The 20494-nt window shown below is 38.6% G+C and overlaps 1 protein-coding gene across 9 annotated transcripts in view; it reads left to right on the forward strand.

Moving 5' to 3' along the window:
• Positions 1-20494, forward strand: part of RPRD2 (regulation of nuclear pre-mRNA domain containing 2) — a 106580-nt gene that overhangs the window by 75318 nt on the left and 10768 nt on the right. For 8 of the 9 annotated variants that reach the window (XM_053670119.1, XM_053670117.1, XM_037125618.2 and 5 more), the window contains 3 exons: positions 536-711; positions 18546-18828; positions 19995-20255. In XM_053670119.1, the coding sequence (XP_053526094.1) occupies positions 536-711; positions 18546-18828; positions 19995-20255 (720 nt within the window). The remainder of the gene's footprint in view (positions 1-535; positions 712-18545; positions 18829-19994; positions 20256-20494) is intronic. The other variant, XM_037125606.2, reaches the window with a different exon arrangement.

Here is a 20494-nt window from a genome sequence, read left to right on the forward strand (position 1 = left end):
AGTGGTGTGGCACCAAATTTGTGAAGAAAAGCAGTCAGTGAACTTTCTCTCAGTTGCACTTTCTTTTGTTTAATCACAGATGTCTTCATAATGCAGTCTTGCTTTTAACTCAAGCAGATCTTTTTTGTGATTTGGAGGAGTCTTTTTTAAAGTTAAACTATGAGACTAAGAATATTACACACTAAGGCAGCAAGAACAGGTTCACAGATCATCTGGAGGAGTCTGGTTTACTTCAGAAGATTAAATTTTTTACTTTTTTAAAAGATTTTTTTATTTATCTTTAGAGGGGAAGGGAAGGAGAGAGGGAGAGGGAGAGAAATATCAATGTATGGTTGCCTCTTGCGCGTTCCCCGGCTGGGAATTGGCCTGCAACCCAGGCATGTGCCCTGACTCGGAATCGAACCATGACTCTGGTTTGCAGGCCCACATTCAATCCACTGAGCTACACCAGCCAGGGTGCTCTTTCTTTCTTTTTCTTTTTCTCTTTCTTTTTTTTTTTAAATCCTGAAATGAATACTTCCCTTTGTTATTTTAGATAAGACCGGTGGGAAGAAGTTCTCCAAAGAATTTGAAGAGGCAAGTGCCAAGCTGGAGGAATTTGTGAATGGATTAGATAAGCAAGTGAAAAATGGGCCCTCACTAACTGAAGCACTGGAAAATGCTGGAATTTTCTATGAAGCACAGTACAAAGAAGTAAAAGTGGTGGCCAATGTAAGTAGTAATTAAAGCTATCATATCAACTGCTTACTGTATGTCAGTGAGTGCTTTATATGTGCTGTCTAACCCTGTGAGGATAAGCATTATTATTTCTAGTTCACAGATGAGGAGGTTACTTTTGAAGAGGGTTAGTTACCTTGTACCGAAATTGAGCTAGCAACTGTAAAGTCTAAATTAAGACCTGAGTCTTTGATGTTAAAGCTCACACATCCCTGATTTATGCTTTATGTCTTCAGATTTTAAAAGGGAGTATGTCAAGATACTGTTACAAGGTATAAAATTATGCTGAAATATATGTAGAAAACTAGATGGAGACATTCTGTTACTAAATTTCATGTAAATTGACTAAATTAAGAACCCTCTTTGTCCTTTGGAATGGGAAGTCGATAACTGGACATTTGTCTAATGATTTCTGAAACTGTTCTTTTTGTACTTACTTTTTTTAAAGTTTTAATCACCACATATGGTCATGAAAGCACATGGAGTAATATTGAGTTGGCCAAAAGTTCGTTCTTTTTTTCCATAAGATGGCTTGTCTTTAATTTCATTTAAAACAATTTCGTTAGGTTATATTGTGACAGTTATCAAATCACCATGCATTATTTAAAAAGTTATCAGCTGTGGCAAGTGTGGCTCAGTGGACTGAGCTCTGGCCTGGGAACCAAAGGGTCACTGGTTCAATTTCCAGTCAAGGCACATGCCTGGGTTGCCAGCCAGGTCTCCAGTAGGAGGCATACAAGAGACAACTACACATGATGTCTCTCTCCCTGTTTTTCTCCCTCTCTTCTTTATTTCTCCCTCCCTCCCTTTATTTATTTCTCTTTAAATAAATAAATATTATTTAAAAAATAATCTTTTAAAAAATATTTTATTCATTTATTTTTAGAGAGGGGAAGGAAAGGAGAAAAACAGGGAGAGAGACATCAGGTGTGGTTGCCTCTCATATGCCCCCTACTGGAGACCTGGCCAGCAACCCAGGCATATGCCCTGACTGGGAATTGAACCAGTGACCCTTTGGTTCACAGAATGGTGCTCAATTCACTGAACCATACCAGCCAGAACAATAAGTAAAATCTTTTAAAAATGTTATCAAATTTGGTGAATTTCTGTATAGCCTTTTTTAATACTGAAGATGGGAAAAAAAACATTTTTGGCATATTATGCTCTATTATTTCAAGAAAAAACACAACTGAAACGAAACAAAAGATTTGTGCAGTGGGCGGAAAAGGTGCTGTGAATGATTGAACTTGTCAGAAGTGGTTTTCGAAGTTTCGTGCTGGAGATTTCTCACTGGACAATGCTTCACTGTTGGGTAGACCAGTTGAAGTTCATGGAGATCAAATCAAGACATTAATTGAGAATAATCAACATTATATCATGCAGGATATAGATGATATACTCAAAATATTTAAATCAATGAAGTTATTGGTGAAAATAAAAAATGTGTCTTTCATTTTATGGAAAAAAACTAAACAGATGTTTTTGTCCAACCCAATAGATTCCATTAGTCTCACTTCCTAGAAGCAATTCCTTTTAACTCATGAGCTATTTTTTTTCTGGCATTTGCCTACATATTTCTAAATAATAAGCCTATATTGTTCTTTTTTTGGTTTATCCTATTTAAGAAATATCTTTTAACTTCTGGAAGTGACAAATAAGGATTTAGCTTATATTTACCTGCCTTCCCCTTTCTCCCATTATAATTGTTTTTTTTTTAATTTTTTTATTGATTATGCCGTTACAGTTGTTCTATTCCCCCCTTCATTCCCCTCCACCCTACCCCCTCCCCACCATTACCCCCCTTTAGTTTATGACCATGTGTCTCCAGTCCTTTAGATTCTATATTTCCCATGCTATTCTTGCCCCCCCATCTATTTTCTATCTACTGTCTATGCTACTTATTTTCTGTACCTTCTCCCCCCTTCTCCTCCCACTCTCCTGTTGCTAACCCTCCTTGAGATCTTCATTTCTATGTTTCCACTCCTGATCTAGCTGTCCTTTTAGTTTGCTTTTGTTTTAGGTGTGGTTGTTAATAACTGTGAGTTTGTTGTCCTTTCACTGTTCATGTTTCTTTAACTTCTTTTTCTTAGATAAGCCCCTTTAATATTTCATATAATAAGGGCTTGGTGATGATGAACTCCTTGAATTTGGTCTTATCTGAGAAGCACTTTATCTGTCCTTCCATTCTAAATGAAAGTTTTGCTGGATAGAGCAATCTTGGTTGTAGGTCTTTGGATTTCATAACTTGGAATACCTCTTTCCAGCCCCTTCTTGCCTGTAAGGTCTCTTTTGAGAAATCAGCTGACAGTCTGATGGGAACTTCTTTGTAGGTGACTGTCTCCTTATCTCTTGCTGCTTCTAGGATTCTCTCCTTCATTTTAATTTTGGCTAATGTAATGATGATGTGCCTTGGTGTGTTCCTTCTTGGGTTCAACTTCTTTGGGACTTTCTGAGCTCCCTGGATTTTCTGGAAGTCTATTTCCTTTGCCAGATTGGGGAAATTCTCCTTTATTATTTGTTCAAATAAGTTTTCCACTGGTGGCTGTGCCTTTCCCCCCTCTGGTACCCCTATAATTTGGATGTTGGAGCGTTTAAAGATGTCCTGGAGGTTCCTAAGACTCTCCTCATTTCTTTGAATTCTTGCTTCTTGACTCTTTTCTGTTTGGCCATTATTTGCTTTCTTCTGGTCCACTCCATTGATTTGAGTCCCAGTTTCCTTTTCATTGCTATTGATGTCCTGTGCAATTCCATTCATTTCAATTAGTTTCACCTTCATATATTTGTCTAATTTGTGGCTATAATCAACCAGTTCTGTGAGGATCCTGATGACCAGTGTTTTAAACTGTGCGTCTGAGAGTTTTGCTATTTCTTCATCGCTTAGATTTATAGGTTCCGGGGCTTTGAGCTCTTCTTGAGCCATTTTTGGTCTGTTTGTGCCCTTTAAGTGTGAGGAACAGAGCCTTGGACTCCCAGGTCGCTGGGTTGTGACGCTATATGTGGGGGCGTGGTTAGAGCAGGGAAATGGCGGCACCCTCTGCTGTTTTGCACCGCTGGGTAGGAGCAGAGCCTTAGGTGGTTCACCTGGGCCGGGCCACTCAGAGTCGCTGGGTTATGACGCTGTATATGGAGGTGGGGTCAGAGCAGGGAAATGGTGGCGCCGTCCCTGCCGCTTGCCACGGGGACCCGCTGGATTCCAGTCCAATCACCCACTCCCTCGCTTGTCTATCCACGCACAAATGCGCAACCACAGTCAACCCACAGCCCTGCTCTCGCACTGTTTCCCCCGAGGTCGCTTGCTTGGTCGCTCGCTCGGTCACTCACTAGGTCCAACCCTGCGCGTGGATTCCGCGCGCCTGAGTCCATCCGACCAAGTTTTCCTGTGCAACTCCGCTCCACCAGCTGCTGGTTTCGCCCCTTACTGGTCAGGCTGAAGAATTTGTTGTTAACAGACTTCCGAAAAGTTCGATTTTCTGTGTTCTGGCTGTGTTTTCTGTTGCTAATATTTAGTTGTCTCTAAACTTGGTTGCATGAGAAGGCACAGCACATCCACCTATGCCTCCATCTTGGCGGAAGTCCCTGGGTTCTTTTTCCCATTATAATTGTTCTAAACGTGTTGATTATCTTTGTGAATTGAAGTACAATTGACCCTTAAGCACATGAGGGTTATGGGCATTGACCTCCATCCCCTGTACAGCCAAAAAATCTGTACATAACTTTTGATTCCCTCTAAATTTAACTATTGTGCAGTCATCCCTCAGTATCCACTGGAGATTGGTTCCAAGATTCCTGGCAGATACCAGATCTACAGATGCTCAGATCTCTCATATAAGATGACATAGAACAGCACATATGGTCAGCCTTCCCCATTTGCAGATTGAAAATTCTGTTTTTGACCCATGGTTTGTTGAATCTATGGATGCGAAATCTGGTGGATACAGAGGACAGTAGACTCTCTGTGTATGCATTGGGAAAAAATCCACATGTAAGTGGATTTGTGTGCCTCTCAAACTTGTGTTGTTTAAGGATCAGCTGTACATTACTATTTTTTGACCAATAACTCTAGACTCCCCACTTTATAAAATGAGTTTAGGAACATCCTTATCCTTTCTCATTAGTTTTGATTTATCTCTTCAGTTTCCCAGCTTCAATGAACTCTTTCATAGTGTTGTCAAAATTGATAATACTTACATTCCATTCCATAGTCGTGGTCGTCCTTGCTTTAAAGTTTGGAAATTAAAAAACAAAGCTTACATTATACTTATGTCAACATTGCTCACTTCAAGGTTTTATGATTATATTAGAGATGTCTGGGTTTTTCCTGGAATTTTTTTTATTGCATCATTTGCTTTCTCATTGCCTCCTTCCTCCCTCTGCCCACTTTCTGTCACATCAGATATTCTAAATCTCCATTTCCCCCTGTGGTCTTTCTGCCTGAACTTCCAATCTGCTTCATCATTAGATCTCTGGATCTTATCCTAGGACTATTCTGCTGTTGTTCTTAGGTAGCCCCTCCGTTTTCCAGATTCCTTGTCTTCTTTTCTTCATATTCTCTGGTTTTGCTGGATCACCCTCAAGAAAGGAGTTTGGTTTAAGACATTTTCTGAGTCCTTACATCTTAAAATGTCTTTATTCTGCGTTCATATATGCTTTGATAATGACCAGTTGAAAAGCATTTTCCTTCACAGTTTCTCAGGCATTTCTCCTTTGCCTTTAGTATGTATTATATGAAGTCTTTGTAAGATCCTTTGCAGGTGACTGGGTTTGGGTTTGGGTTTGGGTTTTTTTTCTGTCTACAAGCTTTTTGGGACATTATTCATGAAGTTTAAAATTTTTACAGTGATGTATCTACACGTTTTTCATTCATAATGAGTTACTTGGTATACTCTTTCAGTCTGTAGATTGGTGTTTTTCAACTTAGCAGTAATTTCTCTCTCCCCATTTCCTTTATTTTTTCTTTCAGGAACATTACTTAACCAGATGTTGGACCTCTACATTGGTACTTAATGTGTCCTATGTTTTCTCAACCTTGATCTTTTTGTTCTCCCTTCTGGACGATTTCAACTTTATCTTCCAGCCTCATCTTTTCATATTTTTATGTTTGAGTAATTTCAGATGTCTAAGAGTTCTCCTTGTTCTTTGTTCCTTTTTTTTAGTAACCCTTTATGATTTTACGTATACAATAAGTAGTGTCTCTGAAGATAGTAACATTTTTTTCTTTCCCAAATTGTCTATTTTTCTGGTACAGTCTTTTGGTTGTTTTGTTTTGTTTCCTCCTAGATGTCTTAGTCTTTCTCTTTTATGATTTTGACTTTTCTCAAAACTCCTATCTCTCTCTGTCCATTGATATTTAAGGATGAAGTATGAAAAAATTGATTGAGGGACTCTCTGTCCATAGGTAGGTATTATCTGCTCTTGGGTGAGGAGCTGACCATTAGTAGGGACAGGAGGAGCTCAAAATGCCAGAAGGCTGGAATCTTTTTGCTGGGGTATTTTAATTCTGTAGAGAAGAACTTTTTTTTTTTTTTTTTGCCTGGGGCATAGTGCCTTGGCTGCTAAGTATGAAGGTTGCAGAGGAGGTGATAGTGAGTGTTTGGCATTCACGCTTTTAATTAATTATCCTGATTTTGGCCCCACTACTCACTCCACCTTTTTATACTCATCATTTTCTGGATCAAAGCTGCTCTGGGATTCTGCCAGATGGATCGCCTCTTCCAGATGTAGCTCCTTTACTATGTACGCCCGACCTCATTTTCCTTCACCCTCTCTCATCACTGCTCACTCTTTTATTCATGTTCTGTTGTCTAAAAATCTATAGAAACCTTTTTGTCAAGTATATTTCTTGTTGTTGGTTTATACCTTTATATTCCTTTACTTTCCATTTTATAGGAATTCTCAGGAGGGAGACGCCATGAATGGGGATGGTCATTTCATCATTTCAACCAAGAAAATTTTTTATAATTTTTGGATAGTGACCTATACTCTGAGCCCCTTATTTATAGAGTCATTTAAAATTAATTGGTCTGCTTTGGAGATATTTAAAAAATGGCAAGCATTATTAAGCAAGCATTTATTGAGCACTTACTCTGTGCCAAGCATTGTGTGATACAGAGAAAAGAAACCCTGTGGCCCTGGCTGGCTTAGCTCAGTGGATTGAGTGTAGGCCGTGAACCAAAGTGCTGCTGGATCGATTCCCAGTCAGGGCACATGCCTGGGTTGCAGGCCAAGTACTTGCTTGGGGGCACAGAAGAGGCAACCACATACTGATGTTTCTCTCCTTCCCTTCTTCTCTCTCTAAATATAAATAAAAATTAAAAATTTTAAAAAGAAGTAATTTAAAAAAAGAAACCCTACTCTCCTAGAACTCTTTTGATCTGATGGAGAAAATACAATTAAATATGTAAGTGCAATTCTGTGAGATAAATGCCATAGTAGAGTTAACTATTGGGTACTGTGAGAACAGATTGAATTGGTACTATTTCTAATTTGACAGTGGGAGTGGAAGATAAGAGAAAATTTTTCCCAGAGGAGCTGAACTCTGCAATTGCAGTAATGAAATAAATGAAGCTCATAATCTCTAATGAACATTTTCAAAATCGTGGGAACGTAAGAGAGCATGGCAAAGCTGGGAGGCCTGAGGGCAGTTTCTGATGACTGGGTCTGTATGAGGAGGTAATAAGTAAAACGAGAGAGGTAGTCAGGAACAAACTTCTCAACAAAGTAATAGGTAATTGTAGGGTTTTCACTTTTTTCTTTTTTAAAAAATATTTTACTTATTTATTTTTTAGAGAGAGGGGAAGGGAAGGAAAAAGAGTGGGAGAGAAACATCAGTGTGTGGTTGTCTCTCATGTTTCCCCTACTGGGGACCTGGCCCACAACCCAGGCATGTGCCCTGGCTGGGAACTGAACCAGCGACCCTTTGCTTCACTGGCCCGTGCTCAATCCACTGAGCTACACCAGCCAGGGTGGGTTTTAATTTTTCAAGTTTATAATAAATTTTAATGATACGAGTTAATTTTATGATGAAATATTTGAAATATTGATGTAAAGAACAGTATAAAGTGTTAAGTCTACATATTCACAATGTAAAGAAAAAGCATGTGACTTTTGCCCTGGCCAGTGGCTCAGTTGGTTAGTTCAGCAACCCGTGCACTAAAATGCAGTGGGTTTGATCCCCAGTCAGGGCACATACCTAGGTTGCACCTTTGGTCCCTGGTCTGGGAGCTTGTGGGAGGTAACCAGTCAATGTTTCTTTCTCACATGCATGTTTCTCTCTCCCTCTCCCCATTCCTCTCTCTCAGCACAATATACATGTCCTTGGTGAGGAAAGGGGGGGAATATAAAGAACAGATCATAGGAAATTGCCCTGCCTGGGTTTCTCAGTGGTTGGAGCATCGTCCCATAGACCAAACAATTGCAGGTTCAGTTCCTGGTTGGGACACCGGAAGGAGACAGCCAGTTGATGTTTCTGCCTCTCTCGCTCTTGCTCTCCTCCCCCACCCCCCAAATCAACATATTGTCAGGTGAGGATTTTTAAAAAGAGAAAAAATTGTTATAAAATTTTATCAGACCTATCACTTTTGGGAATACTGTTCTCCCCCCACTATTTTATACTTTTTTTTTTTTTTTGGTCAATTTTCTGTATTTCCTACAGAAAAAAATACTCTCCCAAATGAACAAAAATCTTAGTTTTTTTGTGCTTCAGACATAAGAGCTTTTCAAAAAACTCTAACACCCACTAATTATTAGTTAACTGAAACATAACCCTGTCAGTTTCCTTATCTATAAAATAAAAGGGTTAACATTTCTGCTTCCTGTCATTGCTATGAAAATTATGTAATAAAATGCTCTGCAGCAGTACATCTCTATAAGAAGGATGTTTTTTGAATGACTTTTTGGGAGAGCACTGACTTTAACTGGAATTAAATTAGTATGGTTTGTGGCTGAAAGGTGCCATAATTGTTCTGGTAGTTATAACTGGAGTTAACTCTTTAATAGGAAGTGTCCATTCCTCCTGGGAGACAAACTATACCAATGCCAGTGTCATTCTGTGACTTTGGCAATATTAAAGAAAATGAGACAGAAGCAGAAATTTTGCTTCTTAGGGAGTCCTGATTTATTTAGTAGGGCAGTACAAGGTTACGTACCAAAAAAGGATTTTAGTTTGCTAGTAGTGTGATCAAGTTTGCATTTCAGAATCAAGGTAGTAGAATGGAAAATAAAAGAGTACTATAGGCAGGGAGATTAGGTATGTTCTCTTTGTCTATAGTGTTCACTAGTTATACAATGATGAGCCTAGGTCTGATAGGTGTGATCTTCATATTTGTATGGTTTGGAGTTTGTAGAACTGTTTAAATTGATGGTATATTAGTTTATTAGGACTACTATAACCAAGTGCCTCAAACTGGGTGACTTAAATAATAATTTATTGTCTCATACTTCTGGACACTAGAAATCTAAAATCAAGGTGTCAGCAGGGTTGATTCCTTCTTGGGCTATGAGAGTGGGTTCTATTCTTGGCTTCTCTTTGCCTGGTAGATGGCTATTTTCTCCCTGTATCTCTCCACATTGTCTTTTCGCTGTGCATGTGTCTCTGTGTCTAGATTTTCCCCTTGTATAAGGATATCAGTCATATTGGATTAGGACACATCCTAATGACCTCATTTCAATTTGATTACTTCTTTAAAAACTCTGTTTTCCAAATAAGGCCACATCTTGAGGCTATAGGGTTAGGATTTCAGCATATGATTTTGGCAAAACACAATTCAGCCCTAAAAAATGGCTTAATGGTTTTCATAAATTTTAGGAAATTCTTGGCTGTGATGTCTTCATGAATTGCTTCTAATCTATTCTTCTTTCCTCCCGGGACTCTATGAATACACACAGACAAGACGTATACACATGATCTCATTGCTGTGTTCCAAATTTCTTTCCCTTTTTTTTGACCTCCCTTTTTTTTCCCTGACCTCCCCCCCAATTTTTTTTCTGTATTTTTTAGCCTCTTTATCTCTGCTTCCTTCTAGATATTTTATATTAATGTCCTCTAATTCTTTAATTATTTCTTCTTCTAAATCTTATCTATTATTAAGCCTATAGGTTAATTTTCAGTCCTAGAATTGCCATTCGATTCTCTTTTAGAAAGAACTCAATTTTCTGGTAAAATTCTTTTGATGTATTTTCTTCATCTTTGCTGTTCTTTGTTGTTGTTGTCTATCTTTTTTAAAACAATCTCAAACTTAAAAGAAATATCTTAAGTACATTATGAAGACCTTTGTTTTCCTGACTTGTTTGAAAATAACTTCCTAACACTTAGCCCCTGAAATTTTTTCAGGTGTATTTCCTCCCAATTGTATTCTCCTCCATAAGCATAACATATAGCTTTAATCAGTAAATTAATTGATACGTTGACACACTATTACTATATAATCCTCAGACCCTATTCAAAATGAGCAGTTTTTAAAGCAAATGATTTTATCCAGTCAGAATCACAGGTTGCATTCATTGCCTTTCTCTTTATTTTCCTTTGATCTGGAATGGTTTTTCAGTCTTGTCCTTGACTTTCATGACCTACATATGTTTGAAGCCTATAAATCGAATATATTGTAGTGTCCACAATTTGGATTTATGTGATGTTTCTTTATGATCAGATTTGAGATTATTCATCTCTAGTAGGAATATCACAGAAGCAATCTGTATGCTTCTCATTTTATCATTTCAAATAGCATACAAGTTTGATTCATTTTACTACTTATAATATTCCTCTAATATCTTTTATTAATGTGGTATCTTCTAGGCTTGTCCTTTGAAAAGCTTTTCTTAGTAATTGCTATGGGTTGAATTGTACCGCCCCCCCCCCCAAATTTATTGACACCTTAACCCCTAGTATATGTGAATATACCCTTACTTGAAAATAGGGTTTTTGCAGATGTAATCAGATTAAGATGAGGTCATCAGAGTAAGCCTTATTCAGGTGTAACTGATGTTCTAATAAAAAGAGAGAAATTAAGATACAGACTCACAGAGAGAACATCATGTGACCACTGAGGCAGAGATTGTAGTGATGCAGCTGCAAGCCAAGGAACACCAAGGGCGAATGGCCACCACCAGGAGCTAGGAAAAGGCAAGGAAGGGTTCTGCCCACTCTCATGGCCCTGCTGACCTCTTGATTTTGGATTTCTAGCCTCCAGAGTTTTGAGACAATAAATGTCTGATGTTTTAAGCCTAATTAGTACCCAATTCATGGTACTTTATTACCACAACCCTAGGAAGGTAGTATAGTAATTAGTAAGCATTTTGTGGGGATATATTTTGAAACTATGTTGTTCCCCATCAGACATTTAATTTATTCATTTTTTTCTATCATTGTGGACTCAGAGTCCTGTTTATTTCTTGTTTTAATTATTTACTACCAATACTTACTTTGATGCTCAAATTGTCCCTCATTTGGTCAGTGGGAGCACCTTTAAAGCTGCTTTAATTGTTCTTTTGATGCATCCTTGCCTTTTTTTTTTTTTATCCTCACCCAAGGATATTTTTTTACCGCTTTTAGAGAGAGGGGAAGGGAGAGAAAACACCTATGTACCTGGATCAGGGAACTTGCCTGCCACCCAGACATATACCCTGACTGGGAACCAAACCTATAAGCTTTCAGCTACAGGACAACCCTCCAGCCAACTGAACCACCGGCCAGGGCTGTCATTATTTTTTAGCATTTCTTTATTATTTTGGAACAAGGTATTAAGGTTCATCTTGCACTGTCTTGCCTGACCCTGGAATCAGTCATTTCTCCACAGAGCCTGGTTTCTTTTAGTGAAAAGTCATGTTTAGAAACAAAGGTTTGAGTAGCAGGTACTTACTGTTGGGATACCACTGCCACCAGACTATTATCAGTGTGCAGAGCTAGGAAATAGATGAGGTGGGCAAAAGTAAGTTTACATTTGTGAGCACGTGAAACAGTTTATTCCTGTACTATTATTTATTAATTTTTGTGTTTTTTGTATTATTTATCTTATTAGTATTGTTATTTTATATCCTTACTTATGATTTATCTTTTAGATAATGATGGCTGGTGATTTAACCTACTTTTGTCCACCCTGTATATATGTAGTTAACCTACATACACACACACTGACATCTGTATTTATTTCTATATCTGTCTATATATATTGCAAACCTTAAGTTCATACAGTTATCGCCAATCCCAATCCAACACCACAAGTTTTCCTTCCCACATTTGTAATTGCTTTTTCTGACAGTGTAAAAACCTTGTGTCCATTATCTTTAACATAATGATTTATTTAACCAATCTCCTTGTGTGTAGCCAGTCTTCCAACAGTGCCATCTCTGGGCTTTTTCTTTTGCTTAGAGTTCAGTGTCCCGTGCAGTGTCTTTCTCCCATGTAGACCTTTTTTCTCACTCTATTTTGGTTCCATTTTCTTTCTTTCTTTCTTTCTTTCTTTCTTTCTTTCTTTCTTTCTTTCTTTCTTTCTTTCTTTTTCTTTCTTTCTTTCTTCTTTTCTTTTCTTTTCTTTTCTTTATTTCTTCCTCTCTTTCCCTTTCTTAATTTTGCTTTAAGGATTTTATGTATTTATTTTAATTTTTAAGTATATTTTATTGATTATAATGTTAGAGTTGTGCAATTTTTTTTCCTCCCTGAACCCCCTCCCATCAGCATTCCCCTCCCCCTCTGGTTCATGTCTATGGATCATCCAAGTTTGTCATCTTTGTCTTCTCCACTTCCTAGACTATTCTTCATCTCCCCACGTCTATTTTGTGCCTGTCATCTGCCATTTATGCTTCTTATTCCCTTATTTTCCCCCCTGCCCTTCCCCACCTCCCTCCCCACTGATGACCCTCCATATGATCTCCATTTCTCTCTGTTCCTGTTCTACTTGTTTGCTTAGTTTGTTTTTGTTTTTGTTTTTTATTACGTCCAGTAGTTGACTTCTGAGTTTGTTGTCATTTTACTGTTCATATTTTTTATCTTCTTTTTCTTAGATAAGTCTCTTTAACATTTCAGATAGTAAGGGTTTGGTGATGATGGACTCCTTTAACTTGACCTTTTCTGGGAAGCACTTTATCTGTCCCTTCATTCTAAATGATCACTTTGCTGGATAGAGTAATCTTGGATTTAGGTCCTTGCCTTTCATCACTTTGAATACTTCTTTCCAGCTCCTTGCCTGCAAGGTTTCTTTTGAGAAATCAGGTGATAGCCTTATGGGAACTCCTTTGTAGGTAACTCTCTGCTTTTCTGTTACTGCTTTTATGATTCTCTCCTTATTTTTATTCTTGGGTAATTTAATTATGATGTGTCTTGGTGTGTTTTCCCTTGGATCCAACTTCTTTGGTAGACTCTGAGCTTCTTGGACTTGCTTGTCTATTTCCTTCACCAGACTGGGAAGTTTTCTGTCATTATTTGTTCCAATAAGTTTTCCATTTCTTGCTCTTTCTGTTCTCCTTCTGACACCCCTATGATTCAGATGTTGGAACGTTTAAAAGTTGTCCTAGATGTCCCTCAGTCTCTCCTCATTTTTTTAAATTCTGGTTTCTTCCTTCTGTTCCACATCTTTGATTTGAGCCCTAGTTTCCGTCTCTCCACTGTTGGTTCCCTGTATTTTTCTTTATTTCACTTTACATAGCCTGCACTTCTTCCTCTATTTTGTGACCATACTCAGCCATTTTTGTAGGCATCCTGATTACCAGTGTTTTGAACTCTGCATCTGATAGGTTGGCTGTCTGCTTGTCGCCTGTCTCCTTAGTTCTTCTTCTGAAGTTTTGATCTTTTCTTTCATTTGGGTCATATTTCTTTGTCACAGCACACCTATTATGTTGTAAGGGGTGGATCCTTAGGTATTTGCCATCAAAGGCAACCCACTTGGCTGGGTTGTGGCACTGTGGGGCTTGGGAAGGGTCAGAGAGGGCACAATGCCGCTTACTCAGTTCTTGTCCCACTTTCAGTCACTTCCCTCAATTCCCACAAGTGAGTTTGCCCTTTCAGGTGTGGATTCCTGGGTGCTAATTCCTGGGCTTGTGTACTCTCTAGGATCCTGTGGGCCCCTCTAAAGGACTCTCCTGTGAGACTGAGAGTTTCTCCCACCACCACAACCACCACAGGTTTTTACAGCCAGTGGTTTTCAGGCTTTAGTTTCCTACACTGGAACCCTGGTTTGCATGATCTGTCTCATTCTCCAGTTGTTCCTCCTGGCTTATCTGCGTGCAAATGTAGGATATCCGGGTCCTCCGTCTGCCGCCTTACTGCCCCAGTTCACCACCGTACAGCCCTGTCACATGTCCTCACCATCCTGGCTTCCCATCTCCACTCCTCCAACCAGTCTGGGTGAATGTTTCTTTAACTCCTTGGTTGTTGGGGTTTGATTTCCTTACAGTTCTGGGCATTGTGGGTTTTTTGTTTTGTTTTTTAAAATGTTATTTCTTTTTAGAAAGGGGAAGGGAAGGAGAGAGGGAGACATCAATGCCTGGTTGCTTCTCACATGCCCCCTACTGGGGACCTAGCTCACAACACAGGCACGTGCCCTGACTGGGAATCGAAACAGCAAACCTGGTGGTTTGGCAGGCCTGTGCTCAATCTGCACTCATTCCACTGAGCTACACTAGCCAGGGCTGGTTTTAAATTGGTTGTTACTCTTCTTTTGGTTATGCAAGGAAGCGAAGCATGTCTACACCTCCATTTTGACCAGAATTTTTTGTTTTTATTTATTTTTAGAGAGAGGGGAAGGGAAAGAGAAAAAAAGGAAGAGAAACATCAATGTGTGGTTGCCTCTTGCAAGCCCCCAACTGGGGACCTGGCCTGCAACCCAGAGGTGTGCCCTGACTGGGAATTGAACTGGAGACTCTTTGGTTCGTAGACTAGCATTCAATCCACTGAGCCATACCAGCCAGGGCTGGTTCTGTTTTCTTACTGTAGGTTGTCAATGCCTCATTTCAAGATCCAGCAAATGGATTTGGGGCTGAATTGTTCAAAAGGGGAAGGAGGAGGGATCTTTTTGTATATCCTTGAACATAAAACATAGCTATTGTTTTTTGTGAGATAATTCCAATATTGGCTTTATTCATTCTGATTCTATTTCTAGTGTCTGTTTTTCTTTAAGGTCATTTGGTCTCTTGTCATGCTTGCTGATTTTTTATTAATGCTGGACATTGTATGTGAAAGTATTTCTAGATACTCTGGATGATTTCTCTTCCTTTAGGGAGGATTTACCCTTTCCTTTGCTGGGGTAGATATTCTGAGATCTGATAATATTAGTCAAATCCAAAAATGGAGTGATTTAAGGCTGAATACCAGTTTGGGCAAGGCTTTGTCATCTTTTGTTTCATTTCAGCTTCTAGGATGTGGATTTTTCCCACTGAGAGCCTGGGATGGTCACTAGGGACCCTTCTCTATGGCGTCATTTGAGCTCTAATCCTTGCCTCGGTACCAGTAGTCTGCATTAAACTCCACTTAGCTTCTCAGAAGTTTTCTTCTTGGCGTCTTAATTCTCTCTTAAGCAACTTAGAATTCAACAAGTTTCTTGAAGGAAAAAAACCAGCATTTTGTTGAGCCAGTTCTGTCTCTTTCATCAGAATATTGGCCTTTCAAGTCTATAATTTTTTTCTTTATGTCTAGCAGTGGCCCTCTGCCTTGACCTTTTGCTTGAATTTTTAAATTCATACCTCCCTTCCCAAAATCAGAACCTTGAAAGAGCAGGTAGCTGCAGAATGTCAGCTTAACTGCCCTCTTGGCTTCCCCCTGTTATATAGGATTCACCACATACGTTTTTGTTGCCTCAGCATTCTTCAGTACATTTAAACAAATGTGCACGTATGTGCAAGCATATATAAATATGTATGTGCATACATGGCCTGTCCAGAAAGTATCCAGACATCTAATCGGAAAAATAGAGACATTTTTTGAAGAAGATACAAGACACATTTTACACAGGACAGTGACGCCTCAGACCCCTTCAAAGTAGATACCTTGGAACCTCACACAGTTCTTTCAGTCACCATCATCTGTCCCACTGTATTTTCTTGAATCTCATTGACAGTCTGAAATCTCCTCCCTTTCAAAGGTGATTTTAGTTTGGGGAAAAGCCAAAAGTCACAGGCTGCCAAATCTAGGCTGTAGGAGGGCTGAGTCACCTGGGTAATTTGATGTTTCACCAAAAAACTGCATAAGACATGTGATGCATGAGAGGGTGTGTTGTCATGTGAAGCTGCCAGTCAATCACCAGTTGACCATAGCTGCAGCCTTCTGAATTACCCAAATAGTTTCCACAGAGGGATGTTGAAGCTTAATGCAAAATTTGATAAAGATTCATTGCTCTATTTGTTCAGGCATTTTGAATGCAACGGCTATACAGTATACATGCTCACCCAACAGCATCTACCACCCCCGATTAAGTAGTACAGTGAAGTCATCACTGTTCACGCATGCATATTCCAGTCCACTCTCCTTGGCTGCCAGGTTACATCAGTGTCATACAAACCATTCTCATTATATTAACAATGGCTGGACTTTTTCCAAGATAGATCTCATAAATCTGTTTTTTTTTCTATTCTTGGCGGAAGCATTGCATTATTACAAACTACTCAATTATATTCAGAAGCAGGAACTTGGTTCTAATACATTCTTTTCTGTTCCATTTGATTTTTAAAATAATGTTTTTTGAATGAGCAACCAAAATGATTTGACAATTGAATGGTCTAAGACACTCAACAAAATAGAAAAAAGACACAGCTTTAAAGCATTGGCAGTTAAGATAATCAGAATGACAGGATTTAAGCCCAGTCAAGGTTAACATCAGTAGTGGTGCGTTAGACAACAGTATGGTGGTTACCTGAGGGGAAGGAGGATGGGAGGAGGTTGAAGAAGGTAGAGGGGGTCAAGTATATGGTGTGGAAGACTTCATTTCAGATGCTGAGCACTCAATGCAATACACAGATGATGTATTATTATAGAACTGTACACTTAACATGTATATAATCAACCCTGGCCAGGTAGCTCAGCTGGTTAGAGCATCACCTGCATATGCCAGGGTTGTGAGTTCAATCTCCAGTCTCGGGGCACATACAAGAATCAACCTGTGAATGTGTAAGTAAGTGCAACAACAAAAATTAATGTATCACACACATTCTCTTTCTTTCTTTAAAAAACAAAAACATAATTTTATTAACCAATGTCACCCCAATAAACTTAATGAAATAAATATTTTTTAATTTGTGGTACGTCATAATGTTTGTACCTTTGATGAGATGTGTGGTGACAATGTTACTTTACTTCTGTGGTCTTCCTTCCAAAAACTCATAACTGCAGTCTAATCATTAGGTAAACATCAGAAAATTTTCAGTTGACAGTCTACAAAATACCTATGAAGGTCATCAAAAACAAAGAAAGTGGAACAAACTTTCAAAAACAAGAGGAACCTAAGGAGACATGACTACTGAATGTACTGTAGCATCCTGCATGGGATTCTGGACTAGAAAAAGGACCTTACACTTTGGCCAGGTAGTTCAGTTGGTTGGAGCGTCATCCCAATACATCATGGTTTACTGGTTCAATCCCTGTTCATGGCACATACAAGAATCAACCAGTGAAGGCATAAATAAGCGGAATAACAAATTGATGTCTCTCTGTCTCTATAAAAAAAGAAAAAGAACCTTAGGTAAAAACTTGAGGCTATCTGAATAAAGTATAGGCTTTAGTTAATAATAATAATAATAATAATAATAATAATAGTAATAATTGGTTCAAGATAAATGTGACAGGTATTACCGATGTTAGGTGTTAATAGGGAAAATTGGGTGTGGGGTATATAGTAACTCTTTGTGTTATCTTCATAGTTATTTTATATATCTAAAACTGTTCTAAAATGAAAGTTCATTATTTAAAAAATCAATAGCGGCCCTGGCTGGTATAGCTCAGTGGATTGAGCGTGGGCCTGCGAACCACACGATCATGGTTCGATTCCCAGTCAGGGCACATGCCTGGGTTGCAGGCCAGTTCCCAGCAGGGGACTCATGAGAGGCAACCATACATTGATGTTTCTCTCCTTCTCTCCTTCCGTTCCTCTCTAAAGATAAATAAATAAATAAGTAAATCTTTAAAAATAATAAATCAATCGATCAATAGCGTTTGACCTCCCAGGCTGTGCTATCTTCACAGTTACTTTTGCATACCTGAAACTGTTCTAAAATAAAAGTTTATTTCTTTATTTTGTCCTGGCTGGTGTGGCTCAATGCATTGAGCACCAGCCTGTGAACCAAAAGGTTGCCAGTTTGATTCCCAGTCAGGGCGCATGCCTGGGTTGCAGGCCAGGTCCCCAGCTGGAGGCGTGTGACCAGTCAGTGTTTCTCTCACACACTGATGTTGCTCTCTCTCTTTCTCCCTCCCTTTCCCTCTCTAAAAATAAATAAAATCTTTAAAATAAGGGTTTATTTTTTAAAAATCAATAATATTTTACCTCCTAGGCTGTGCTTTATTTATGGATTTGTTTTCTCTCTGTCTTCATAGTCATTGCTACATTTTTAGTACCTGGGAGAACGTTCAGCACATTTAGACTCTTGATAAACATCGATTTGATTGTATGGATGGAAGAGAGCAAGGGAAAATAAGTTACAGATAACCTCTAGGTTTCTGATATAGGCACCTATGTGGATGGTAATACTCAGAGAATACAAAGAGGAGAGATTGGAAACTACTTAATGCTTGGCAGATGATGATATTTTTTTGTTTTGTGTCTGTGATATAGTTAATAAAGAAATCTGATCAAAGCCAAAATGATAGCTTCTTGGTTCTTTTCTTAAAGCAGTAAACTATTCTTTTTTTCTTTCAGGCATACAAAACTTTTGCTAATCGAGTGAACAATTTGAAGAAAAAGCTAGATCAACTGAAGTCAACCCTTCCTGATCCAGAAGAATCACCAGTTCCTTCCCCAAGTATGGATGCTCCCTCTCCGACTGGTTCTGAGTCTCCTTTTCAGGGAATGGGAGGTGAGGAATCTCAGTCACCTGCCATGGAGAGTGAGAAATCTGCCACACCTGAGCCTGCAACTGATAATCGTGATGTTCAAGACATGGAGCTCTCAGATGTGGAAGATGATGGGTCAAAAATCATTGGTATGTCTTCATGCGATTAGTAGGCAACTTGTTCTTTATATTTTGCTTCCCACCAGTGAACCTGTCCCGGACAGGTATTAAAAGATAGTTCAGTCCTTACAAGGTATAATACCAAGATAGCATTACTGTTTGTAGAGCAGTGGTTCAGGATTCAGTAAGCCACATGGATTAAGAATCATTGCCCAACATCTGTGTTGTTCAGTATGGTAGCCACTAGCTACAGGTGACCGTCGAATATTTGAAATGTGGCTTGTCCAACTTGAGATGTACTCTTAAGTATAAAATGAACACACTGGATTCTAGAAACTTAAAAAATAGAGTGAAATATCTCAATATATTGAAATAAACATGTTATTAATTTTACCTTTTTTAATGTGGCTACTAAAATATTCAAACTTATATATTGGGCTTGAATTCTGTTTCTGTTGAACAGCACTGCTCTAGAAAGAGGAGCACTTATACTGGAATTCTTTATTCCCTATTACTCTTGACCTTCAAGATTCCAAAGCCACAGTTTTTTAACCACACTTTCAAAATTAACCTGGATTGGTGAATTGTTCCTGAATTGTTCCTCAGACATCCAACTTTTATAATTATTAGAGCATTTGACTTGTGTGGAATTTAATGTACTGGCTGCATAGTGCATAGTGTTCTAGCTGTTAAAAGGCATTAAAAGTTAAAATTGCAGTTTCAAATTAGTGCTTAATTGTACCCCCCAATAGACCAATTATGAAAGCCACAGACACACACAAAAAAAAATGAAATATGTACATAGTTCCTAGTCTTTAGAAAGCTCAGGTTAATGAAAAAGGACAATTTGTGACATAAATATCATTATGGAAAGACAGAACATAAATGTGTGCCCAATAACAACATGTTTCTAGAAATGTACAAATTTAGTACACAGATACTAAGAAGATACAAAGAAATCATAAGTAAGATGAAAACAAACTTGGGAAGTTCATTTTAAACAGGTGTTAAACTCACAAAGAATCAAATTATAAAGAGTGGGACTTTTAAAAAAATGAAGTGAATGATTTTCTCTAAAGCATAGTGCTTTTTACTCCCAAATCAGGAAATATTAGGACATACTGTTTCATACTGGAAGCAGAGTCTGAAAAGTAGTAAGATGCAGTAATATTTATGTTTTTTTGTTGTTGAAATAGTAGAGGACAGGAAGGAAAAACCCGTGGAGAAGTCAGCTGTATCCACCTCTGTACCTACAAAGCCAACGGAAAGTGTATCAAAGGCCTCTTCATGTACCCCAGTGCCTGTGACCATGACAGCAACACCCCCTCTACCAAAGCCTGTGAATCCTTCTCTTCTGTCCCCTTCTCCAGCATTGGCTTTGCCAAACCTAGCTAATGTGGATTTGGCAAAGATCAGTTCCATCCTTAGCAGCCTGACATCAGTCATGAAAAATACTGGTAAGTAAGCTCTGTGAAGAGGATAAAAGGCAGGCTTTCATCTTTATAACTAAACCTTCTGTGGGGGGTTTTATTGATTTTTTTTAATTAAAAGTATTTTAACTAAAAATAAGAATAAAACCAGCACTTCGTCATTGTAGAAAAATCAGCCCTGGCTGGTGTAGCTCAGTGGATTTAGTGCAAACCTGTGAACTAAGGGATCACATTTGATTCCCAGTCAGGGCACATGCCTGGGTTGC

This window comes from Artibeus jamaicensis, unplaced genomic scaffold (assembly GCF_021234435.1).
Source record: "Artibeus jamaicensis isolate MK-2021 breed Jamaican fruit bat unplaced genomic scaffold, CSHL_Jam_final contig_1715, whole genome shotgun sequence".
NCBI classification, from domain to species: Eukaryota; Metazoa; Chordata; class Mammalia; order Chiroptera; family Phyllostomidae; genus Artibeus; species Artibeus jamaicensis.